At 32.5% G+C, this 10,806-nt stretch overlaps 2 protein-coding genes across 2 annotated transcripts; both read left to right on the plus strand.

Annotated features, from left to right (window-relative positions):
- Positions 1 to 6,872: 6,872 nt before the first annotated feature.
- On the plus strand, positions 6,873 to 7,815 carry LOC107940453 (uncharacterized). The gene is made up of 2 exons (XM_041074302.1): positions 6,873 to 7,440; positions 7,725 to 7,815. The coding sequence occupies exons 1-2, from the start codon at positions 7,027 to 7,029 to the stop codon at positions 7,731 to 7,733; spliced, it is 423 nt and encodes a 140-aa protein (XP_040930236.1). The 5' UTR covers positions 6,873 to 7,026; the 3' UTR covers positions 7,734 to 7,815.
- On the plus strand, positions 7,782 to 9,421 carry LOC121203144 (ADP-ribosylation factor-like protein 2). Its single transcript, XM_041075980.1, has 5 exons — positions 7,782 to 7,798; positions 7,892 to 8,002; positions 8,161 to 8,323; positions 8,504 to 8,584; positions 9,172 to 9,421. The coding sequence occupies exons 1-5, from the start codon at positions 7,782 to 7,784 to the stop codon at positions 9,226 to 9,228; spliced, it is 429 nt and encodes a 142-aa protein (XP_040931914.1). The 3' UTR covers positions 9,229 to 9,421.
- Positions 9,422 to 10,806: the final 1,385 nt, after the last annotated feature.

Consider the following 10,806-nt stretch of genomic DNA (forward strand, 5'->3'; position numbering starts at 1 on the left):
ATAAGAATGCAAAACATGATTCATCTACTTCACTAAGGCTAGTGGGACTGTTAGATCTAATGCCCTAGGTGAAGTATTTTCCTCTAAGTACAGTTGTAATTTTTCAAACAGATTGGTCAACAAAATTATTCATGAATTACATTAATACTTTATATTTTGTCCTTACATGGTTTTTGCATGCAAAGCACAATGGAAGCAAATGTTGCTCACTAGTTGTCTAATGTTTAACTAATACTAAGCGGTATTATGTGTTGGATCGTAATACAAAAAGACAACTTTATTAGTAGACAAACCTAAGCAAGTCTTTAGTTGACCAGCTGCGCACGTGCGTTTAAAAAAAATGAATTTATGAAATAATTTTTAAAATCCAGTTTTAATGCAAGCATACAGGTCAGGTGTAATATTTATAGTGTTACAATGAAACACCTAAGTATTCCAAGGATTGAAACCAAAGGAAGAGGAAATTAACTAGGATACATAATAGAGGCTAAGTGGCTACTAATAAGATTTTATATTACGGGGATTCATAAAAGTTAAGTTTGCACAAAATTAAATATTCTACTCCAATGACTAAATTGCAAGAAATATAAACTAAAGAGATTATCTAAAAAATGAATAATGGGGGTCGGTTAACTTCGATATGGTTCACCAAATCTCGAACTAGGGACATAAATCGCGTAAATTACCAAATGGCTCTATTTTATCTTCTGATCTCAATTTCACCGACTTAAACGAATTAGGTTCTGTTTATCTTTCACGATTAATCCGAGACTAACAAATAGGTGCACGACAAGATTACCTTTCGGCCTCATTATATCTTAATATTCCCTTAGGGACGTCACTACTTAAGTTCTTAGTTCTATTCAAATTAGTCCAATTTGTTATGATCTATTCCTTTGTCCAAAGATTTTAGTTTATCCATATCTCTATCAACCAACCTCCTAAAGGATTTAGTTACACATGCTCAAAGTCAAGAAAATAAAAATAAAAATGGAAAACAAAGTAGCCATAAAAGTAAAACTTAAGAAAAAAAAATGTGAAAGTTGAGATTTTTATGCAAGAAAACTTAAATAGAATGAACCCAAAAGCATTTAACAAAGAAATCTCAAGCAAGAAACAAAAAAGGAACAAACTTTAACAGATTTAAAGTGAAATAAACTGAAATACATTAAACTAAAACTTAAAGAGTCTTGAAAACAAAGTACAGAGACTAACATAAAGGACATCAAAAGCAAGAAGTAAATGCAGGAAAATAAACTCTAATATAAGGTAGAAGAAGAGAAAATTAAGAACCCTTAAAAAGTGCATAGAAAAACTAAACCTAAAACTAAGCTAAAATGTGTCTCTCTCATTCTCAACAATTTTTGGCTTGTTTTAAAGGGTGTTCTAATGGTTTTTCGATGCCAATATTGCAACTACATGAGCCTTGTGTGATTGGTAGGTCAGGTAGACAAAGGTTGCCATTTTTGTCCAAGTTTGTCCCTCTAACGAAGGTGATATTGCAATACCCAGAGGAGGATATTGCAATATCTCGAGTAGTATCAACTTGGGGGTCTTCCTTAAGAGGTGGATATTGCGATACCCAAGGAGGATGTTGTGATACCATTAAAGGGTATCCTTGGTCTTCTATATTGCCTGGGAGGTCGTGGTTCCAAGGGTTGGATGTCACGATATCCTTGTCCTTGACACTTTTTTCGCTCGTTTTCGACCTCCAACACATCTTTACATCACTCAAATACACATTAGACCTCCTAATGGCACTATTGGTCAATTTGGGTAAAAAGGTTAAAAAATAGCAAAAAAGAGAGATATTCACTTATTACCTGAAAAATGTAAAAATAGGAAAATAACAAAAAACTAAGCTAAAAATTCTATTTTGTTCGAAAAAGATCTCCTTAAGTGTGTCGAAAAAGCCTAATTTGCCACATCGATTTGTGATAGATCATATTCCCCCACACTCAAGTCTTTTCTTGTCCTCAAGCAAACAAATCAAACATGCAAAAAGATAACTCTTAGACTAAATCAAGCAATTAAGTTCTATAGCTATACAAATCAAATTTGTACAAGAATTACTTCACATGCAACTTAAGAATGATATCTAGCTAATTTACCTACTCCTAATGTAAATATTATTAGTTCAAAAAGTTAAAGTGTCAATAGAGATAGAGACAATGTAAATAAACATATGTACAAATGTGGTCCTTCAAAATAAATTATACGGATCGCTTATAGATATTTAAAAATAATTATTTATGTTCGTTCTAACAAATGTAAGCTATACAAATTGATGAGTCGGTGATTTATTCGGGTCCCAAAGGTCTTTTCAGCTTGTAATGTTCTAAGGTTGGTACGGATTCAAAGAAAGTTCACCTCAAAATGATTCAAGCACTATTAATAGTATAGCACACGACATTATTCACAATTCCCCCCAAAATGTGATATTTACATCTCATCACCTCATTTCTCCTTTTCTCACCTTCCTTATCTCTCCAATGATGTGGGAGAGGATAATTAATATTAGCTCATTTTTGCGCACTATGATTTTGGGACTATTTTATACTCATTTCTTTTTCTTGTTTTTGAGCATTTTTACATTTTGTTTGTTCTTTTCTTTCATAATGCTTTTGATCCTCACTTTTCTTTCTTTCACATTTTTTTTCTTTTAGCACAATTTTAGAGAGAATCAATTATGAGCTAATTCAATCTCTCTTCACTAATCACTCGAGTACATATTTGTGAGAAACCTCCATAATGTTCCTACCTAACTCTTAATGTTCATAGCTTGACACCCATTCAATAGTGCATTACAAAGTTTAGGGATAGTGAAAGGTTGAGTTTGAACTCAATTTAAGCTTAAGGTTTCAAACAAAGAGGTTCATTAAGAAGGGCAATGTAAGGCTCAAATTCGAGAAATAGGGATAATGTAATGTTTAAGGTTGGTCCTTTAAGCTCAAAGTTATACAAACAATGCCTAAGGTCCTTCTTGGATTAGTCACATAGCAACAATTTTATTAAGCATACATCTATCTAAACGAACAATTAACAATTCAAATTATTTATCTATAATGATCTATATTTTTTATTCATCCTACGGTACATTTTGTACTTTTTTTAATTCGATTATTGCCACTAGCCTATTATACCTATTAACTAAGTGAACTAATTAATCAATAGTTAAAGAGAAAGAAATTATCTAGCATCATTCAAAATTTACATGTTTGGCAATTCTATATATGCATTTGATATATACAACTACAAACTTATTCTTTGATCCAAGTCCAAGCACCATGCAATAACAAAAATTAAAAACAAAGAAGAAAACAAATATTTTTGTATTTTTGAAAAATTAAAATTAAAAATAGAAAATATTTTTGGGATTTTTGAATTTTTTTGAAAAATAAAAATTGAAATAAACACACAAATAAAAATAAAAAACAAAAAAAATACACATAAAACTTATGTGCACCCCCCACAATCAGACTACACATTGTCTCCATTATGTTAAAAATAAAGGTTAGAATGTTACTGTAACTCGGGTGTCCACCTCCTCGTTGAAGCTCTAAATATTTTGTAGTCTTTCAGGGTAACTTGCTGCACATAAGAAAAATAAACAAACAAAAACAAACATAGAAACGTAAAAATAAAGATGTCCATAAACAAAAACCAAAAGTGTTTAATAGTTACAAACCGCATTAAAAATAAATAAGATGCAAAGACATGTAGCTGATCCTAATCATCCTCGGGACCCTTGCTTGGTACTACAATTCCTTTACCGCACATGACAAGTTTCGAGATTCGTTGTCGACTGAACTGTTCACTCGACTCTCGAAAGATTGGTCCCCCTCTTGCTGTAGATTATGTGCTGGAAAATATCTCAAAAAAGTTATCCTGGTAAGGCATGTCGTCTTCAGTTGCCTCATCATCCTCCTCGTCATAGTTACTGTTCTCACTACGTTCTTCTCCTTCTTCCTCGGATGCCTTTTCCTTGGATCTATCACTTGATCTGACCAACCATTGTATGTTTTGTCCCCCTTGGCTCTTTACAAACATGTCTATGCCTATTTTCATGGATTCCAAGAGTCGCACATTGTAACGCACATCGCGACCGAATCTATGCTCCCTTTAGGTAGGCTCATCAGTCCTCTTCGCTTTTGGCTTAGTTGATCTCTTTAGGGGAGTGGGAGGCATTTCCATTTTATGCTTTCTTTGTTGGTTCCAATTTTGAAATTGTTCTCGGTGCAAAGCTTGGAACTGGTAAAGCATTGAGTCGCCAATTATGCTGCGGACCGATTAGTGTGACTGCTCTATTGGGCATATAATCACCTTCTTTTTATGGGCATATAATCACCTTCTTTTTATGGCATAATTTCGTAATTAAGGGAGGAAAATATATTCTCACTTTAGCTCTTGCCACACACTTCCTTATTTCGCAATTAGTCCAATGTCTTATGCAAATACGCTTACACTGCAAAATAGAGAAAAGAAGCACAGCTCGAAACACGTTAACGGTGTTAGTGTTGAGTGAAAGGCTAACACGAGTGTAGATGAATTGCATCCATATCTTAGCTATGGGAAACATAATTTCTTGTTTAAAAGAAAATGTGAATCAATGACCCCATCACGTTTCCATACCCCTAGGTTTCCAATTAAAAATTTCAATACGGCATCCATATCCATATATGAAAAACGATAAATATCCATGTTTTGAATAGTGTCCTTTGGATAAAAAGGAACATCGTAATGTTTACAAATACTCTCAGGGGAAATGTCTATCCACTTATGCCTTACGTAAACCTGATCATCTTCTGCAAATTTTAAGTTAGCGTAAAACTCTAGAACCACGGGTATAACAACAAGTGTAGTTGGCAGAACCACATATTGGCTACACCAATGATGACGAATTAAATTCCAAATTTCTCTGCAATCCAAAGTGGCTAAGTTAAAACACATTCATAAATGAACGATTGACCTTGTATTGATTGAAAATGTTTTTCCACCTCTTCAGAAAGAAATTTGGCTTCATGATATCTAGGTGAGTGGATAGGGTTGGTTCAAACTCTAAATCGCTTAGGTCTCTTGGTCGCATTTTGAAATTTCTTTTTCTTTCAACAAGCAATCGAATTTAAAATAATCCCAAGTACTCAACTAACTAATATTCAAATAACTATAGTATTTGAGAATTAAAATGATCAAAAGTATCTACTAATAAAAAAACTATTAAGGGTAAGGAAGATTTAACAGAATCGATTGTTGTTAGTTGACGTGAATGAGGCTACGTTTCGCGATCGATCCTGAGCAATGAAGGATTTAAACCTACAAAAAATGTAAGTAAATAAGAAAATTAAAGCAAAGAAACCAAAGATTTCAAATAAAGTAGAGAGGATTTAAAAGAGGATTTAAACCTACACTATAGAAAAATAGGGCTTTAGCGGTGTTTTTAGCGGCGTTTTATAAAAACGCCACAAAAATTGTGAAACATAGAGCAATAGCGGCGTTTTTGGTAAACGCCGCTAAAAACAGAGTAATAGCGGCATTTTTTTGTTAAAACGCCGTTAAAAACAGAGCAATAGCAGCGTTTTTGGTAAACCGCCGCTAAAAACCAGAGCATTAGCGGCGCTTTCGGTAAAACGCCGCTAAAAATCGGAGCATTAGCGGCGCGTTCAGTAAAACGCCGCTAAAAACTGGAGCATTAGCAGCGCTTTCGGTAAAACGCCGCTAAAATTCATATAACCCCTAAAATCCTAAACCCCAAAAAATCATAAACACTAATCTATAATCCTTAAAACACTAAACTGCTAAACCTTAAAAAATCTTAAACCCTAAACTATAACCCTTAAAATACTAAACCCCAAAAAACATCACATGGATGTTGATGTACATCATATGTTAAATATTTTCTTATATAATTATAAAAGAGATAGTATTAATTTTAAAATATTGAATTAATTATCATTATAGTTTAAGGTTTATGATTTACGGCATATGGTTAAGGGTTTAAGGTTTACGAGTTACTATTTTAAGTTTTATGGATTATGAGTTTAGGGATTATGGTTTAAGGGTTAGGGGTCTAGGATTAAGAGTTTATATTTTAGGATTTAAGATTTAGGGTCTAGGGATTAAGGATCAAGATTTTAGGGTTTAGTTAATTAATGTTTTTAATTTATATGATAAATATTTTCTTATATAATTGTAAGAAGATAATATTAATTTAAAAATATTGAATCAATTAATCATTATAGTTTAGGGTTTATGATTTAGGGATATGATTAAGGGTTTAAGGTTTATGAATTACTATTTTAAGGTTTATGTATTATGGTTTAAGGGTTGGGGTTTAAAGTTTAAGGGTTAGGGGTTATGGGTTATGGGTTATGGGTTCAGGGTTAATAGTTAATGGTTAATGGTTTATATTTTAGAATTTTAGAGTTAAGAGTTTAAGGATTAAGGGTTTAGATTAATTAGTGTTTTTAATTTATACATTAAATAATTTATTATATGATTATAAAAGAGATAATTTTAATTTTAATATCTTAAAATTATGATTATAGTTTAAATTATTTAAGAGATAATAGATAAACTTTATATATATTAAATGATTTAGGATTTAAGGTTTACTTGATATTTGTTAAATGATAAAATTTTATACAACCAATTAATACTTTTATTTTAAAAAATATTTAATTTAAACAATTTGATATATTTAAATATTAGATTTAAAAAAATTAATAAATAAATAAAAACATTAATAACAAATAAAAGTGAAATACAAAAATGAAAATAAAATATAAAATAGAGATTAGTGTCGTTTTTGTGAAAAACACTGCAAAAAGTATGCACGTTTTTTTATAAAAACGCCACAAAAAATGCAATAAAAAAAGTGGCACCCTTTTATCCCCAAATTTCCCCCCGAAATCTCTAATTTTCCCCCTAAAATCGGTATCCTCAAAACCCTTTAGGTGTTTCTCTCTACCGCTTTTGCTACTTTCCAATTTTCCCAGGTACATCTGCATTTGAATTCATCAAACAGCCATGGAAGCTCTCCTCTCTCAATTCACTTTCCTCTCAGATCAAGCCTTACAAGGCAACAAGAATTTCGATCCATCCGCCATGGAAGACCTAATGAAGCTTTTCGAGATCGAATCTTACAAAGCATGGGCAGCTTTGGAGCTAGAGGAAGAAAAACAAGTGAAAGGAGCTGAAATAACCATGCAACAAGCAGAGGATTATTTTGACTCAGTCATGGAAACCGCCGTGGATGAGTTCAGGAGATTCGTGGAAGAAATGGAACGCGAGGCAAAAGCTGAACTCAGTGGTGTTGATGATACTGCTGAGAAAGTTAAAAAAATGGGGGATTTGATGGAAAAAGGTGCAAACATTGCGTCTAAATTGTATGTTGAAGCTGCTATGAAATCTGCAGGTTTTAATGGACTTTCACCTAACAAGGTTCATCCTTCATGAAAAAAGTTATATATATTGTATTTATTTAATTTCATTTTTTTTTGTAATTTATATGTATGATTGATAAGGAACCTTGATGGGGGTTTCTTTGATGTTACTGTTTTCTTTAATGGATTATTATTTTTAATTAAAATCCATGAACTGGGTTTCAAGCAATTTTTCCACAAATTCTTCGGCTATGAGTTCTTCTTTCCATGCACAGTCATAGAATCATTGCTTATCACATTATGAAAATTTTCTTAGTTTCTTTCTATCTTTGCTGTAAGCAGAAGAAATAGGATTCTTAGTATCATTCAGAAAATCAAGAGAAGAGAAAAGAAAAGGAAATGCGAATCCTTATGGTGTAAGTTTCACATTTTTCTCTCCCTTCAATTTTTTTCTTCTTTTTGTTCATTCGATAATTTGTATTCATAATTATACCGAATTGTTGGCGCAGTGGGCTTGATAGTTCAGGGAAGACCACGATTGTTTTGAAGATTAATGGAGAGGATACAAGCGTAATTAGTCCTACTCTTGGCTTCAACATCAAAACCATCACATACCAGAAGTAAAACTTTTGCATTTTTTAACAATTTCTAATCATTAACTACCTGAGCTCACCAAGTGTTTGAAAATAAAAATTTTTGGGTTGTTTCTTTTTGTAGTTTTCTTCATTATATTTATGATTTGTAATATTGAATTAGATTTGATTTTGGGTTTCGGCAGATATACTCTGAATATATGGGATGTAAGTGGTCAAAGAACTATAAGATCATATTGGAAGAACTATTTTGAGCAAACAGATGGTTTGGTTTGTGTTGTTGATAGCTCAGATCTTAGAAGATTAGATGATTGCAAAATGGAACTGGATAATCTTCTAAAGGAAGAGGTAAGATGTTAATTTGACTTGTTTTTTTCCCCATCAAATGCACGTCTTATATTCATTACGGTGAAGCTATCCATCTTACTATAATAGTTTGAGGTTGCTGCAATAAATATTAGAAAACGAAACCTTGCAAGCTAATGCCGTGCAATGTAAACTGTGGCTTATGCTTTCTTTGTGTTGTAGAGGTTATCAGGAGCATCCTTGTTGATACTAGCAAACAAACAGGACATAAAAGGTGCTCTTACACAAGCTGAAATTGCTAAAGTAAGATTACTAGTTGATAATTAAGTACTTACTTCAGCTTGTTAATTTTTTAATTTCGTTGTCTTTGTCTATGAGCAAAACCGTGAATGCGAGCGATGTTTAGTTCTTAATTTGAAGACACCAAATTTGGTTTCATTTTTGAAGAGTCAAGTCCCTGCTTACCTTTAAATTTGCCCCTCTAGTTAAATTTTTTTAATTATGTGCTCTATTGCATGCTGGTTGATCTTTAAAATGATGTTAAGGATATCCTTTTTTTCATTAGCAGACATCATGCAATATTTTAACTAATACTATTAGCATTTATCATATGCTTTTTACATGAATCCATATGATTTTTGGGTTTTATGGAAGTTTGTATCTCTTAAACTGGAATAACAACCATCAGTATGAGTTTCTATTAATGTGCTCTAGATATGAAATCAAATTGTGTTGAATTATATTGTAAAACCACCGGGAAATGTTTATGTCCTCTTAATATCAAACTTTAGAGTCTAGAATCCAGGTACCTCGGTGTGGATAATAGATTGTAACTAGATTTATCTGCCAAAGTGACAATGAATCTGATCATTTGGTTTTGCATCCTTTAGATATTGAAGGTGCGGCAGAGGATTCAATCCCTTCAAGCTGGAAAAGCCAAGGCTTAGCACTTCTTCAAGTAGAATGTTATTTAATGTTGCATTCCTTGGTCATTCATCTTAGTCAGAACTTGAATTTTGTGTTATGGAAACAGGGTTTGTGTACTAGCTTCTTTAACCATGATGGTTAATTATTACGAGTTTTGTAGCTTCTTTTATAATTGGCCGAGTTAATATAGATTAGATGAGCTGTGAGGTAGAATGCCCATTTATTTAAACATAATATTTAAATTCATTAATTTTTATATTTAGTTTTAAAGTTAAAATTTTAATAGAAAATTTAATTTAATTAATACTTTTTTATTTATCCTTAAAAGTATATAGTTTAAAGTTTAAATTTCAAAAATAAAACATAATATAATATTAATCACAAAAAATAAATATTATTTAATTAAAATATATTTTTTAAAGGTTATATTTTTTAGCGGTGTTTATTTGAAAAGAGTCGCTAAAGGTTTGTTTTATAGCAGCGCTTGTGAAAAAAGTGCCACTAAAAGTTATGGTCTTTAGCGGCGTTTTTGAGAAAAGCGCTGATTTTAGCGGCGTTTGTGAAAAAAGCGACGCTAAAGGTCATGGTCTTTAGTGGCGTTTTTTAAAATAAACGCCGCAAAAATTTGCAGCGTCGGCTATAGCGGCGTTTTTTACGGCGCTTGTGAAAACGCCGCAAATAGTTCTAGCGGTGCTTAAAAGAGCCGCTAAAGGCAAAAAAACGCCGCTAAAAGTCTGTTCTCCTGTAGTGCTAAAACCAGGTATCGTGTGACCCCACTTAGGTATCGTAATATCCAAGGGTGGGTATCGCTATATCCCTTGTTTTTGGATCCCTCTCATTCGATTCTTTCTTCGATGTCACGATATCGAGGTGTGGGTATTGCGATACCACTATGTAAAACATAATTTTTTTTTACTTCTGAAATTCCAAGGGTATCGTGATATTAAGGCTCCGATATTGCGATACCCAAAAGATTTTTGGTCCTCCTCGAAACTATTTAGGAAGTTGCAATATCCCCTTTTGGGTATCACGATTTCACTGAACTAATTCCTAAAAACACAACAAAATCATCAAAAATCTAACCTACCAAGTCTAAGATTAAACTAACACAATTTAAAATCCCAATCTAAATGCAAGAAATAAATAGAGTCCATGCTCAAAACATCTAATTATTTACAAAAAAAAAGATTATTCAATCACCACAGACGTTGAATTAAAAATCAATCTACGATCTGTTAGTAATACCACCGAAATACTGTTTCACCAGTGTCTTCAACACTCAAACACATCTTTCGTTCAGTGTACGACCAGAGCCTTTTGAGAGATGTAATATCTTCTTTACCCTCGTTCGTTTCCATATTCTCTTGCGTGGTCCATGAACATTTAAAAAATTACACCATTCTATGAAAGTTGCAATTTGGTTGGCATGATAATCTTTCGTCTCAATCACTTCGCACTCATACTCTTATGATGGTTGCACTTTCTCAGACCTAAATTCGGGTTTGACACATTTGAAAACTTTAGTTTCTCCCTCGATGTCCATAGTAAATTCTCCCCATCCTACGTTTATGGTCGGGTTTGACACATTTGAAAACTTA

This window comes from Gossypium hirsutum, chromosome A08 (assembly GCF_007990345.1).
Source record: "Gossypium hirsutum isolate 1008001.06 chromosome A08, Gossypium_hirsutum_v2.1, whole genome shotgun sequence".
NCBI lineage: Eukaryota > Viridiplantae > Streptophyta > Magnoliopsida > Malvales > Malvaceae > Gossypium > Gossypium hirsutum.